The sequence below is a fragment of the Scyliorhinus canicula genome, chromosome 10 (genome assembly GCF_902713615.1).
Source record: "Scyliorhinus canicula chromosome 10, sScyCan1.1, whole genome shotgun sequence".
NCBI classification, from domain to species: Eukaryota; Metazoa; Chordata; class Chondrichthyes; order Carcharhiniformes; family Scyliorhinidae; genus Scyliorhinus; species Scyliorhinus canicula.
This window is the reverse complement of record NC_052155.1, coordinates 151,038,109-151,054,475: the sequence shown is the minus strand read 5'-3', so window position 1 is coordinate 151,054,475 and position 16,367 is coordinate 151,038,109. Positions and strand designations below refer to the sequence as shown.

The 16,367-nt window shown below is 45.1% G+C and overlaps 1 protein-coding gene across 36 annotated transcripts in view; it reads right to left on the bottom strand.

The window, feature by feature from the left end:
• The window catches only part of clasp2 (cytoplasmic linker associated protein 2), a 582,371-nt gene that overhangs the window by 55,425 nt on the left and 510,579 nt on the right, over positions 1-16,367 (bottom strand). For all 36 annotated transcript variants that reach the window (XM_038809903.1, XM_038809905.1, XM_038809907.1 and 33 more), the window contains one exon: positions 10,475-10,694. In XM_038809903.1, coding sequence (XP_038665831.1) covers positions 10,475-10,694 — 220 coding nt within the window. The remainder of the gene's footprint in view (positions 1-10,474; positions 10,695-16,367) is intronic.

Here is a 16,367-nt window from a genome sequence, read left to right as displayed (position 1 = left end):
ACAACATTTCATGCTCAATTTCAGCCAGTTCGAATATCAGTTGTAAAAAATATTTTCCCACCAGATTTCTGAATTCCAAATATCATAGTGCCATCAATCGTTTAGGCAATTAATCAACAAAGAGCAGCCTCATCAGGTCAATTGGAATATTCTGTAGAAGTGTCATAGTGACTCAAAATGTTATGCGTTTCTCTCTCCCCAGATGCTGCCTGACCTGCTGAGTTTGTCAGCATGTTCTATTTTTATTTCAGATTTCCAGCATCTGCAGTATTGTGCTCATATTATATTGGAATATCATGTTGATAAATGTGAAATAATGAGACTAGGGAAGGAGAACTAGAACCTAAACACAGTGTTTATCCGCAGAATGCAGCATAGGAAAATAATTTGGGATTTTGAGGACAGCATGTGGTAGCAGTAAATAAAGCAAGCGGTTCTTAAGATGGTCAATTCCTGAATTGAACACAAATTACTCAATGTTATTTAGATACGTGGCATTTGTTCATCCTCATCTAGAGTACTGTGTACAGTTCAGTTCAACATTTAACAGGAAAGACACAATAATAATCTTTATTAGTGTCACAGGTAGGCTTACATTAACACTGCAATGAAGTTACTGTGAAAATCCCCGAGTTGCCACACGTCCGGTACCTGTTCAGATACACTGAGAGAGAATTCACAGTGTCCAATTCACCCAACGGGAATGTGTTTTGGGACTTGTGGGAGGAAACCGGAGTGCCCGGAGGAAACCCATGCAGACACAGGGAGAATGTGCAGACTCTGCACAGTGACCCAAGCCGGGAATCGAACCTGGGTCGGTGGCGCTGTCAAGCACTGTGCTACCGTGCACCTCAAGTCCAGGTATTATGATACACCACCACCTCGTCCATGGCCAACATATCCTTCCTAGATTGTAGTGCCCAAAACTGTTTATATTGCTTCAGGACTTTGTAAAGCTGAAGCATGGCTTCTCCTCCCCTTGTGGTCTAGACCTCTAAATATAAAGGCCAGCATTTCTGATTATTTTCTGTACTTGTTGATGACATTTCAATGGTCTATGTACATGCAGCTTCAAGTTTCTTTGTAAGAAGTCTTACAACATCAGGTTAAAGTCCAACAGGTTTGTTTCAAACATGAGCTTTCAGAGCACTGCTTCTTCCTCAGGTGAATCACATTCAGTCCCCTGACGTTCCAGGTGATCAGCCTGGTCGGGGGCATAGCCCCCCCCCCCCCCCAACAACGCTGGTCAGCCATAGCCTTTCTCGGGCCGCCCCCCGGCCCGTGCGTCGCGCCATTCCTGGCCCGCCTGTTGGCTGCCTCCACCCTTGACCTCCTTTCCAGTGCCTATTTCAAGTCCCTCCCACGTCGAAAATCTGTATTTTTGACCAAATCTTTGATCATCGTCTCGAATATCTCCTTCCAGAAATGTATGAAATTTATGGCACAGAAGCAGGCCATTTAGCCCCACTGAGTTTGTGCCTGGCTGAAAAAGAACAATCGGACCTAATCAGACTTTCTAGCTCTTGTCCAATTCAAGTGTACACCCAAGCTTTTATTAATGTGATGCGGTTTTCTGCTTTTACCAGGGCAGAATTCTCTTAACACCCCTCTAATCCTTCTACCAATTATTTTATCTCTATGCTCCCTGATTAGTGATCTCTCTGAGGGAAATAGGCCCTTCCCATCCACTTTATCCTCATAATTATATACACTTAGGTAGTTCATTGTTAAATGTTGCTTTATAAATGCTCCTTCAAAATATCTTGGGACATTTTATTCTGTTAAAGGCTCTAGATAAATATTAGTTTTTGAGAGAGCTCCAACTAGTTCATCATAAACAAATGGCCTGTTGGCACTGAACTAATCGAGAAATAACTTTCCAGCCCATTATTGATGTATGAATAAAATAAAGCAACAGATTCTCCACTGTTATGACACCCTGAGCTTGTGCGCGGTCGATTACTGCCCCACAGGCACCAAAGTCCTAACACAAGTGAATTAACCAAAAATTTGTACAAGCATTTCTGAAATTTTTGGCACTTGGCTGTCTAATAGTTTACAGTCACTAGGTTTGCAAGCTGAAACACAATTACCGTTTATTTATAACAGAAATAAAGATGAAATATGCAGTAACAAAGTGCAATAACGGCAAGCTAACCTACTACCCCTTTTTACTGTCCCACCCACTACCCACACACACAACAGACAAACACAGAGTGATGGAAAGGGGTAAAAATAATAAGGATTAAGGTTAAGAAAAAAGGCCTTGCTTTCGATGTTTGATTCTTTGCTGTCCTCCCAGCACGCTGATGGATCGAAGCCGCCGGTGTATAGTTGGTGATCGTCTTCTAGCAGAAACAATAATTAAGTACTCACAGGCAGCAGGATTTATTCTGGAGAGATCCAGGTCGACTTGTGTGCCAAACAGCATAAGCAATAAGTAATAGACAAGAGCTGAGCGATTCCACAACAAAATCATCAGATCTAAGATCTGCAGTGTTGCCACATCCAGCCGTAAATGGTGGTGGACAGTTAAACAACTGTCTGGAGGAGGGGGCTCCCCAAAGATCCCCATCCTCAAAGAAGGAGGAGCCCAGTACACATGTGCAAAAGATGAGGCTGAGGCATTTTCAACAACCTTCAGCCAGAAGTGCCGAGTGCATGATCCTTCTCGGTCTCCCACGGAGGTTCCCAGCATCATAGATGTCAGTCTTTAGCCAATATGATTCACTCCACGTGATATCAGGAAACGGCTGAAGGCAACGGCTACTGCAAAGGCTTCGGGCCCTGGCAACATTCCGGCAATAGTACTGAAGTCTGCGCTCCAGAACTTTTTGCACCACTAGCCAAGCTGTTCCAGTATAGCTACAACACTGGCATCTACCTGCCAATGTAGAAAATTGCCCAGGTGTGTCCTGTACACAAGAAACAGGACAAATCCAACCCAGCCAATTACCACCCAAGCAGTCTACTCTCCATCATCAGCAAAGTGATGGAAAGAGTCATCAACAGTGCTTACAAGTGGCACTTACTCATCAATAACCTGCTCACAGACACTCAGTTTGGGTTTTGCAGGGTCACTCAGCTCCTGACCTGATTACAGGTTTAGTTCAAACATGGACATAAGAGCTGAATGCCAGAGGTGAGGGGAGAGTGACTGCCCGTGACATCAAGGCAGCATTTGACCAAGTATGGCATCAAGGAGCGCTAGCTAAACTGAAGTCAATGGGAATCGGGGGAAAACTTGCCACTGGTTGGAGTCATACCTGGTAGTTGGCGGTCAATCATCTCAGCTCCAGGACATCACTGCAGGAGTTCCCCAGGGTAGTGTCCTAGGCCCAACCATCTTCAACTGTTTCATCAATGGCCTCCCTTCCATCATAAGGTCAAAAATGGGGATGTTTGTGGATGACTGCACAATGTTCAGCACCACTTGCAACTCCTCAGATAACGAAGCAGTCCGTGTCCAAATTTTGCAAGATCCAGACAATGGGCTGAAAAGTGGCAAGTTATATTTGAGCCACACAAGTACCAGGCAATGACCATCTCCTACAGGAGAAGATCTAACCATTGTCCCGTGACATTCAATGGCATTACCATCACTGAATCCCCCACAATCAACATCCTGGGGATGACCATTGATCGGAAACTGAACTGGACTAGCCATATTAATACTGTGGCTACCAAGGCAGGTCAAAGGCTAGGAATTCTACAATGAGTAACTCATTTCCTGACCTCCCCAAAGCCTGTCCCCACCATCTACAAGGCACAAATCAGGAGTGTAATGGAATACTCTCCACTTGCCTGGATGAGTGCAGCTTCAACAACGCTCGAGAAGCTCAACACCATCCATGACAAAGTAGCCCGCTTGATTGCTCCTCCTTCCAGAAACATTCACTCCCTCCACCGACGAACAGTGGCAACCGTATGTACCATCTACATGATACACTGCAGGAACACACCTCAAAGTTCCTTAGGCAGCACCTTCCAAGCCCTCTTCCATTACCATCTCGGACAAGACAGCAGATACCTGGGAACTCCACCATCTGGAGGTTCCAGGTCACTCCCCACCCTGACTTGGAAATATATTGCCATTCCTCAAAGTCGCTGGGGCAAAATCCTGGAACTCCCTCCCTATCAGTACTGTGGGTTTATGTACACCTCAAGGACTGCAGCAGTTCAAGAAGGCAACTCACCATCACCTTCTGAAGGGCAAGTTGGATGGGCAATAAATACTGGCTTAACCAGCAACGCCTACATCCTGTAAATTAATTTAAAAAAACTTTAGCTTTTATTAAATTGCATCTTCAACTCAAAGGCCCTTTGTCTCATATCAAACCCAGCTTCCTGCCCAAGTTTTAATCTCAATCCTTATTGAGAGAGAAAATCAGAAATGCTTCTTCCAGCCTCTGAATCGAAAGCAAAACTAAAACAACCCAGTGTTACTGGGAGAGAGAACATTCCAGAGAAATCAGAACCAATCACCACTGATTATCGCAAAGCTCAGCATTTTGAGATAGCGTGTTGGCTGCCAGTCAAACTGAATCATAACTGATCTCTCCTGCTTGAATTAAAGGCAAAGCCTGCATTAAAGTCACAGGCCCAATAATCATCCATGGTTAAAAATTGTAATAGCAAAAAAAAGAAAGGAAAACAGGTAACAAACGGGATTTAAACAATAGGATCCTTACACCACTTCTTTTTTAACCAAAAGATCACAAAAAGCTTTTATCACGACTGCAGAGCTTTAAAAGCATTTTTGCAGAACTTTTTAAGCATGTTAGGAAATGTCAGCATGAACCAGTATTTATTATGCTGGAGACAATTTGCAATGATAATGAAAACTGGAGCAGTCATTTCTGATGTGAAAGTTTAGGCTAAAAACAAGGGTTACATTAGTGAAGAGAAGCATCAGATTGAATATGATGCTCATCAGTTCAGTGCAACTCAGATTCAGACGTGAATGGAATGGCAAGTTTGAATCTGCATCTTTCACTTTGTAGCACTGAGCATTTGATTTCCACAACACTAGCATGAGAAAGTGCAAGTTAGTTTTACCACTGCTTTATAAATGGTACAAGAAAGTGAAAGACACATATCAGCCTTGCTAACTACTCTTTGCTGCAACTAATCTGGACTAATTATAAAGAAGGAAACAAATGGTTCAATGGAACTAATAATTTTTCAAACTTTTGGGGAGATGCTTTGTTCCAATCATACAGTTATTTTGCAAGTGATGACTTATACAGCAGCTATCATATTTTATAGATTGTTGTTAAGACTGAGGCGAAAATGCAATAGGGGTAATAAGATTACAATAATATAGAAAAATGCCGAAATCTACTAGAAACAAGTTAACTTTATGCAATCCTTCAATTCTATAATAGGGCAGGCACAAAGGGCCATGAAAATAAAATCACTGAGGCATGAATACAGTCTTTCAGAATGGTGCAAGCGCAAGTATCTGCCACTAGCGTCTTCCAGAAATGCAAGATCATTGAACAATCCTGTTCAGGAGTTCCATAGAACACCAAGTATGGGCAGAATTGTATTAACTTGTGCTGTTGTCACATTAAAAAAATTGCATCTGCTAGATAAAATGTTTTGTCAACAAAGTATTACCCGATTCAATGTTTGTGGTACTAACATGTCAACATAACATATCAAATACAGGTATAGCACTTTCATATGGTGACATAATTTTAATTCTTATGACCTTGGAATGAACCTGGTCAGCACTAGATTTCTGTAATTGTACAACACAAAGTATCTTTCCTGGCATTCATGAAGGCAAACCAATGAAGTACTAATTTATTATTCTAAATATTTATTTTCAATGTGTCCTCAGCATTCATCAATCTATAGAAGCAGTAGAAAAATATTTCCGTTAGTCACCTTGATACAGGCTACAACTACACACTTCAAGCAATCTTCCGGAACATCAAGACAATCAATTTATGAATGTAATCTCTCAATTTATTATAACTGTTCTTCCAGATTCATGGATGTTAATAGTCATTGACAATCACTTATTCCAATGGCAGGACATTGAGTAGCAAGTCCAATATCTGCATCATCATCTTTCACAGGATACTTGCAATAATATTTCAAAAACATTGCTTTGGAATAAATGTAGGCACAGAAAATTAATTTAATAAAAACATTTCTGAAAGCAAAGGGTTGAAAAGTCTTTAGTTTGTCATTTTAAAGAAGAAACATTTCAGGGACGAATCAATATTGGCCCAGAACTTCCAATCTCCAGGGAACATACCTCAGGGATACCCCAAAGATGTGCCGGGGGTCGTCCTGGAAATCCCATGCAAGGACTGCACGGCAATTGCCTAGAAAGTTTAAACTTTCAATTGACAATCACCCTGCATTGGGAACCATTGGATACTCTGATTTGAATAGGAGACTTTAGATGTTCCGACTTTCTTAGCTGAACAGCTACCCAGGAAAAGTCTATGCTCAGTGTGGTGATCAGAACCAGGAGAGGGGAAACAGAATCAGGGGCGGCATTCTCCCCTACCCGGCGTGACGGAGGGTGCCGGAGTAGGGGAGTGGCGCCAACCACTCAGGGGTCGCGCCTCCCCAAAGGTGGGGAATTCTCCCCACCTTTGGGGGCCAGCCCCGCGCCGGAGCGGTTTGCACCAGAAGACTGGCACAAACACCCGGCGCCCCCGGCAGCGGGGCTGGCCGAAAGGCTTTCGCCGGTTGGCGCATGCGCTGGCAGTGACGTCAGCGGGAGCTGGCCGCTGACGTCACTGCTGGCGCATGCGCGATGTGGTGTTCCCTTCCGCTTCCGCCATGGCGGAGGCCGTGGCGGTCGCGGAGGAACATAGTGCACCCGGGGCACTGGCCCGGCCCCTGAGCGGGAGGCCCTGATCGCGGGCCAGGCCACCGTGGGGGCACCCCCCGGGGTCCGATCGCCCCCGCCCCCCCAGGGGCCTGCTCGCGCCGCTGTGCCCGCCATTCCAAAGGTGGTTTAAACCTCGGCGGCGGGAGAGGCCTCCCAGCGGCGGGACCTCGGCCCATCCGGGCCGAGAATTGCCGCAGGGGCCTCTCCGATCGGCAGGGTGAGATTCCTGCCCCCGCCACTTCCCAGGTGGCGGAGAATCTCTGCCACGGTGGGGGCGGGATTTTAGGCGCCCCCAGGCGATTCTCCGATCCTGTTGGGGGTCGGAGAATTTCGCCCCAGATTTTTCTTTTCGACTTTTTATTCATTATCTTAATCTCTTCCTGTACATCACACTCTTGGAAGAGATTAGTAATGACCAATCCACAAGCATCAACAAAACAGTTCAAAAATCTCAAAAGGTTCCCATTCTAGTGATAGGATGGTCGAAAATCTCTGGCCGTTCATGCTGGCGCCATTTGCTGGTTCCACCGGCAGTACACCCCTCCCACAAGTTTCCCGGAGGCATGGTTGGCTTCAATGGATATTGTCATTGAGAGCGGTGGGATCAGAGAATCTCACGCCACCAGCAAACAGCGCGCCGCCTCTCCCGCCGAGGAACATGCAACTGGGAAACCGGAGAATCCTGCCCAGTTTGTACACAGAGTGATCCACCAGTGCGTTAAAATAAGGATCAAACTGACTTCCGGTGGAGCTCTGTAGGGGGAAGACGTGCATGGGGCAGCTCTTTCTAAAGGAGTGAGAGAGGAGCCGGAGGATTTTTAAAAAAAAAGTGCGAGAGGAGCCGGAGAGTGCAGGGGCGCACCCACATGGCGTACACACAGCTGTTGGCCACATTGGTGCCCCCTGGACAAAGGGAAACCCCAGACCGCTGGGGCCCGACCCCATGGTGAGAACGGCGACCCTAGCCATTTTGGACGGCCCCTTAGGAAAGGGAAAGCCTGGAGAGCAGGGGCGCATCCACCAGGTAAGTATGGGTGATCCTGCAGGACCAGGGAGTCAGAAACCCCCCACCAGGATTGTTACCTGGAATGTAAGGGGACTCAACGGCCCAGTGAAAAGATCCAGAGTCTTCGCCCACCTAAGAAACCTAAAATCTACCGACAAGAGACGCACCTGAGGGAGAAGGACCGATTGCTAGTAAGGAAGGGCTGGGTGGGACAGACGTACCATTCATGCTACGGGATGAGAGCGAGGGGGGTGGCAATATTAATTGACAAAACGAAGGGCAGCACGGTGGTGTAGTGGTTAGCATTGCTGCCTCACGGCACCGAGGTCCCAGGTTTGATCCTGGCTCTGGGTTACTGTCCGTGTGAAGTTTGCACACTCTTCCCGTGTTTGCATGGGTTTCGCCCCCACAACCCAAAAGATGTGCAGTGTAGGTGGATTGGCCATGTTAAATGACCCTTTAATTGGAAAAAAAAATGATTGGGTACCAAAAAAACATTAACAAAAGGACGAGGTTTACAGAAACCAAGACAGTCTTAGACCCAGGGGGACTGTCTGTCATGGTCAGTGGTGCCCTGGAAGGGGCACCGGTCGTACTGGTAAATGTGTACGCTCCCAACTGGGACGACACAGAATTCATAAAGACCATGGCAGAAATCCCCGACCTTGAAACATACCGACTGATTATGGGGGCGTGACTTTAACTGCGTACTGGACCCACTGACTGACCGATCAAACCCCAGAACGGGGGAAAAGTCTGGCATGGCTAGGGAGCTTGGAGCCGTCATGGAACAGATGGGGGTAGTGGACTCATGGAGGTTCTTGCACCCAAGAGAAAAGGAGTTCTCGTTCTTTTCGCAGGTACACAAGGTATACACCCGTATCGACTTCTTTGCAGTGGGGAAATCGGTGCTTCCAGGGATCGTGGGAACAGACTACTCCGCGATAGTTATCTCCGGCCACGCTCCACATTATATGGATGTGAGGCTGGAGACATGAATGGAGGCATGAATCTGACTGCAATTGTGCTGGAAGGCGTTCCCAAGGTTGCCGAGGTACACCCTGCTGGAGCGACTGTTGGTTCCTGGTGTGAAAGGGGAGGGTAAGATCGGAGACATATACAGGTGACTGGGAGAACAGGGACGGTGAGGGGGTGGTGAAGATTACGGAAAAATGGGAAGGGTGCTGGAAGGGGAGATAAACTGGGGAGTATGAAGTGAGGCAGTATGAAGGGTAAGTGCGACCTCCTCGTGAGCAAGGATGAGCCTGATGCAGTTCAAAGTCATACATAGGGCACAAATGACTCGGGCAAGAATGAGTGAGTTCAGGGGGTGGCAGATGAGTGTGAGAAGTGTGGGTGGGGACCAGCGAATCATGCACATACGTCCTGGGGCTGTGAAAAGTTGGGTGAGATTCTGGGTGGGTGTGTTTGCAGTGCAAGCAAGGATAGTGGGGGAGGCGGTTAGGCCAGACCCTTTGGTGGTGATATTTGGGATATCGGAGAAGCCGCAGCTGAGGGGAGGGCCGATGTTGTGGCCTTCGCCTCTCTAATCGCCCGGCGACAAATTTTATTGGAATGGTGGTCAGCAACTCCATCGGGGGTAGCGGCCTGGCTGGGGGACTTATATGATTTTATTCGTCTGGAAAAGATCAAATACGAGTTATGGGGTTCAGCGGAAGGTTTTGAGGTGAGGTGGAAGACGTTTGTGGCCATATCTGAGGAGTTGTTCGGGGGGGGGGGGGGGGGGGGGGGGGGTTGAATAAGGGGGAAAATTTGTACAAAATGTATAGTTGTTTAGTTATTTGGTGGGAAGCTTGTTTCCTTGGATTGTTTATGTGTTGTAACTTTTTATATATATTTTGAATAAAATACATCCACCAGGCTTTAGTAATAGCCCATCTACATGGAGATTACAAAAGGGATTGGAATATGCACTATAGACAGAAGGTCTTAATGAATCTGGGAGAAAGTTTGTTTGCAGTCGGATTCATGCTGATTTTCATAAGTTTTCTGAGAGAAAAACAGCAATATTCTAGAGTGACAAAACCACAATTTAGTACATGGTGTCCGCGTGGAGAGAAGAAATCTCAAGCCGTCAGTACGAGGACTGTGTACTGTGTCAAAATGTGGCATAAGGCTGGAGATGGCCACAAAAGTAAGAGGACAGGGCTATTAAGCAGTGTAATGATTTTTAGATATGGTCCTATGTAGAACAATGTACAGTGTTTAAGTCAACTTGGTTTTTGAGATATCCTATCCAAATTATCAGGTATAGTGGTGACTAAAAGCTTAATCTGGGTCAAGATAGAAACATAGAGGATGGCATCGCAATGCCATGCTGTCCCAACACCTCTTGGTGTCTTTTGAATCTAGAAATCTATTTCCTTCTTATACATATTCAGTGATTTTGGCACCACAGCCTTCTGTGCACTTATATGAAACATTTTTCCATTATATTCAGAATAAGTTGTCAATGTTTAAATGACCTGTCAGGAATTAAAAAATACTGACAGAACTATGTAACAGTAAAGCACCAAATAATGAGTTTCTGAGAATGCTGTGCTACCCCAAATTAAGGCACTTAACCCTGAAGTATGTTTGCTACTTACCGTCAGGAAACTGTTCAGCATCATCATCAAACATTGCTTCCTTTAAAGCTGATTTATTGACAGCAGAGCTATCAGAGTGATTGTAAGGATTATAATCGCGTGATCGTGAGCTGCTGCGTTGGGGTATGGTGTTCAACAGTGAAGTTTTATTGTCCAGGGCAGTTCGTCCTAAGTCGGTGGCATCACCACCTCCTCGCATATCGATAATTCCACCAGTGGCCTAATGTACAGAGATGGAAAAGTTATTAGTAAAACTATGGTTTGAGGAATTACAGAAAAAGTATACCTGCCCCTTTCTCCCCACAATATTTTCTCTTCATGTCCTATAAAGGATCACTTGTTTTGAATATATATTCACTTATAGTGTCAGCTTGTTCGTACCTCCTCCTGGCACTCACTCAGGCTGGGATCTTCCATTATAGAGATTAAGTATAGTGGCAGGCATGAAAGTCGGGTGTGATGCCCACTGGGTGGCAAGTCAGATTTGTCTGTCTGATTTTCGGCTTCTCAGCTATTAATTATGCATCGAGGAGTTAGTTGAATTGTGTGGCAGGACAGCAGGGATTCGTCCACTCCACCGAACCTCATGGGGTTGAAGGTCCTGGTGTAAGGTTTAAATGGCACCTGCTCAGACATTCACTCAATGCTGGTAAAGTGTGGGTCGCCCATTCATGTGATGCTGGTAAAGTGTGGTGTAAGCTTCTGCTTCACCATGGTGGCCAAACACACAAACCTTCTTCTCTGTGGTTGAGTAAGACCCCCCTGGGATTCTCTTTCAGGTCACCCAGGAAAGGCGGGTGGTCCTCTTCCCGAGGGATGGCAGCAGGAGGTTCTCCCAGCTGACCACATCGGCCTGGGAGGAGGTCGTTAGGGAAGTCAGCACCTGCGGCCAACAGAAAAATACTACCCTGCAGAAAAATAATGAATGATCTGATGTACTTTGCCAAAGTGAAACCTATTCAGTGCAACTAACACTCTTGTAAGGGCATCAGGCAGCCTAAGAGTTAGAACTCACAGGGATTTAATTATTTTTATGCATTCATGGTAAGAGGGAATCACAGGGTGAGCCAGCAGTTATTACCCATCCCTAATTGCCCTTGAGGGGGCAATTAAAAGTCAACCACATGCTGGGATCTGGAGTCACATGTAGGGCAAACTAGATGAGGAAGTCAGATTTCCTTCCCTAAAGGGAATTAGTGAACCAGATGGGGTTTTACAACAATCGGCCATGGTTTCATGGTCATCATTAGACTTTTAATTCCAGATTTTAATTGATTTCGAATTTCACCATCTGCAGTGGCAGGATTTGAACCTGGGTCCCGAGAGCGTTACCCTGGGTCTCTGTCCTGTGACAATACTATTATGCCATTGCCTCGCCATATAGGGATGTCACACACGACCAACAGATTCAACATCAGCACTAAATATCACTTGGCACCATCTCATGAAAGATTGTGCATAAACAGCATCTTAATTCATTACTGGGGTAGACTCAGCACACCTAACAGATGTAGGGGGTGCACCTAGATGCAGTGGTAAGGTAGGAAACATGAAGTAGATTTGAATGCATAATGCTGGCACGGCTAATCAGTGTATAAAATCTGCACTATTGTAAATATATTTTGCATTTACCTATCTCTAAGTCTCAGGTATTGAGTGGTTAATGAATATAATGCAAAGTACTGCATTCATTCAAGGGTACCAAGTGAAACCCACCCCCCATCGATGTCACAAGTATTTGCTGCAACCAACATTAGAGTCTTTTATCCAAAGTGTACTTTTTAGTGGCATTTATTTTATAATGAGAGTTTTAGGAAAGTAGTATTCCTCGTCAAGTGCCACAGCCTTCCATGCCTCCGAGCAGCATGTTTTTGTCTCTGTGTTTAAGGCTAAACATTATTCCTTTCTTAGTTCCCATTCTCCCCATGCATGATGCTAAATGACGGAAATTGATTCGACTTACGTACGCTGGAAATGGCTGGTAGAAGGGAGTGCATGTGTGTGTGTGTGAAGTCAGAGGTGTGTGCTCACCCTCATGAAGCCATCGACTTACCTGTGAGGATCGTACTTGGCTACTGAATATCTGCCTAGCAGTGCTTTACGGAATCTTTCTGCAAAGGTCACAGTACTCAAATCATTACGGAATTCATTGCATCTCTATATTCTTTATGATCCTTGACCAGACCTCCAAGGTTTGGTAAGATTTGGTTAGAGGCTGACCAATAACATTTTTTTTTAAGTAAACAAAGTTTGAGATCTCCGTAGCCTGCTCAGTTAATAAAACCACCAGATACCAGGGTTTTGAACAAACAAATGTAAACTTTACTACACAAGGTCAGAAAATATAAAACAATTTATAATATCTATCTTGTACTCTAACATCCAGGGTCAATATAAGAAACATGTGACTTGACAAACGATGGTCCAACAATCCACACGGCGCAATAAATGACAGATGCAGCCAAGGCAGAGTACATTGGATTCCTCAACAATGCACCAGACATCAATAACACTGAGTCAACCAATCTCACTGAAACCGTCTCTCTTATGAGGTGATACCAGTTTTCACCTGGAAAGGTCAAACCTTTGAATTTTCTCCAAAGGTTTCTCCATCTTGGACGGCATCAAAATTGGTCCACTTCTCAGGGTTTCAATCCCGTCTCCTGACATTCCGCCCCCCCCCTGTATTTCCGAGTGTGAACTCAAACACCAACTCAAAAGCACAATTTCAGCTCTTCGGCCACGCCAAGCATAACACTGCTGCTCCAAAGGAATACTGTTGCCCAACGGCGCACAGCACGGGGTCATCAACCTTCAGTTGTGTGGTGACCTAGCAGGTCTAGTTTTGACTCCGAATACAATTGGAAATCCTGAATTAAAGAATTGGGCACTTTAAATTAAACTACAGTCTGCTCCAGCAACTGGCCTGCTGGGAATTTGGACTTGGCCAAGTTCGAATATACAGAACTCAGATAGTCTGCCTGGGCATGTCTGGACCTGCCCTGTTAATCGCCCATCAAGAGATCATCGCACCCTATTGATATGCACCGGTCTATTGTCCTCAGCCTAGATGGAGCAAGACTCCTGGGCGTCCCAAGTTCCCATCGTTATCTGACTTGGCAAGGAGTACATGCAGAACGTATGATCAAAAATGGACACACATGGGGCAGGCCCAGGTGTCCTGTCAATGGGCCATTAACCGGACCATTGGCTGCTGAGATATCTTCCTGAGGCCTCATTGGCAGGAAGCCAAGAGAAGAGCGCGAAGGAAAAGGGGATAAAAATAGACACCTGGGGCATATCGAAAGCGAAGACTCGACACCATCCGAAGACTGACCAAAGAAAGAAGCTGCCAGCGAGATCCACCTTCATGACGACGGCCAAGAAGGACTCAGGAATCAGACCTACTCTTCAACCAGACCATCTTTGCGGGTAGTATAACCGAATATTGGGTGCTATTTATTCGTTCATGGGACATGGATGTCGCAGCATGTGCCAGCATTTATTGCTCATCCCCAATTGCCCTTGAGAGGACAGTTAAGAGTCAACCACGCTGCAGTAGGTCTGGAGTCACATGTAGGCCAGACCAGGTAAGGATGGCAGATTTCCTTAATGGTTTCATGGTCATCGTTAGCCTTTTAATTCCAGACATTTTATTGAATTCAAATTCCACCATATGCCGTGGCGGGATTTGAACCTGGGTCACTGGATTACTAGTCAAGTGACAATACCACTATGCCACCTCCCTTTCATTTACATATATTTAGTTTAATTTATGGGCTAACTTTGTTTAATAAAGATTGTTGAATTTATATTCGGGTTTGTCCTTTGTTACTAAAAACACCTAGTTAACACCTTTGAGTCAGTGAACTGGTCGAAAGTATCTGAATTGGACAGATAGAATAGTTGCCTTCTTGGATATCCAGGGCTTCTTCTGAGCCCACTTCAATTACCAGAGATCTTTTTATGTGCTCTTCATTTAAAGTTTGCCACTTGCAGCTCTTTTCCTATTTTGAGCCTTTTTCTCCCTCTCCTCTCTTTTTAACTGGAAACTCTTCCTGTCTCCTCTCTCAGACTCTTCTTTTGGGATCTCTCCTTGTTTGCTTCTCCTATTCCCTGTTTAGTACCTCTCCCTGTTCCCTCTTGAACTCTAGTCTTCCATGGCATCCCACTCCTGGATATATAACCTGGGTTTTTACACTATTTTTCTAAATGCAAAAACACACTGGGCCGAATTAATGCAAAAATGCCAGTCTGTGCATGTGCAAAAGCTCAGAGGTCTGTCGCAGGTTGACATTCCCGACCTCCACTCTCAACACCAAGTTAAGTTTAGTTTTTATAAAAACTCATTGACTGAGGGTTGATAAAAGGTGTGGCCCCTGTGAGATAGACAATATCGAGGACTGCAATGTTGTGAAAGTGGTGCTCTGGCACCTCTCGAGTACTCAACAGGATCTATGAAAAGAGGAAGTTGTCATCATTGGCTGTGTCATCACTGTCTGGACTATGTCTTTTCCAGATGCCAAGGTAATGCAGGACAAAGACCTGGGAGGTTTTCGCTGAATGAGTGTTCGTTAATAATCAAATAATAGTCCTGCTGAACCACTCCCTGTGAGGACAACACTAACATAACTTGCAGTGTTGATTGCATGCTGTCAGGTAACATATAAATGTGTCCTGATGCCTGATGGCATCTTGCGGCTCAGTATTAAAGTGAGGCCTCTGCATTATTCATGCCTGAGAATTAGCGCCTGGATGGATAGTACATCAAGTGCTAACTACTGATGAATATTTTTTCTGTTGGCGCCAATTTGCAAATCTGTTGCCATGCTGGCATGAGTGCCATCAAGTGTGCAATAGCATTTCAGCCTCTTGAAGGATGCCTTGGTCACTGGCTTGTTGATGCTATGATGGAAAAGCTGCACTATGTGTAGCTGCTTAAGAAGGTCCGTTAGTGGAGTGCTTATCCAATTACATAGCGGCCACATGTTTCCCTAGCCTACTGTGTTTTCCAAAGATGACCCCATTGGTAGGGTTGAAGGTGACTTATGTTTCCTCTGTTACAATTTTGAGATTGATGACCTTTTGTGATATGTTGAAGCTGCAAATGAGGGTTTTTGTGTCCCCTGTATCAACGCTTTAAGAGAATATCAATCAGGAGAACTTGTATTCACCTATTCCTCTGGACATCTTGTAGCTATGAGGATTGGGCACATCTGCCACATGGTGCCTGTGCAATGGCATCCTTATGTGGCCCCCCGATCACTCGCCCTTATTAGATTAATTCCGTTCCAAGTCCTCCTCATCTAAGGAGATTACTAACTCCTCCATGTCTCTTGTGGTGTCACACCTCCCCTTTGCAGTTCCAGGTTGTGCAACAATTATGAGGGACACCCTCTGCGGTGAGTACTGGAGAGCCTGACTTGTTTTTTCTTGTTCCTGATTGTGTTCTTAATGCTTTTGATTAGATTTGACGTTCTCTAACACTTGTTTTTTTTTACATTAATACGTTGTTTCCATTCTGTTTTTTATGTTGTTATTTGGCGCGACATTTAGTCGCTAGTGGGGCATTGCATAATTGGTTTTTTAAAAAATGATTCTTCTCCAGGTGAGGTCTCCCTGCTAACCAGGGAGTTAGTTAATGGGGGTGTTTTTAGAGGGTTCGCTGCAGCTCATCACAATAGTTTTAGAAAATGAGCTTATTTAGTGTGGTTCTGCTGTATGTCGGTTTTAGTTTTAGAATAAATTTTTGTTCGCCATGGTTCATTTGCTTTTGAGTGGGTGGGCATTTTTGGGATGGAGAGGGGGGAGTTAGTCTGCTCATTTTCCTTTGTTCAGTGTCAGATTTCTCTTGGTTGAAATGGTCGACACTGTAGAAAGGGAATAAGGGAGA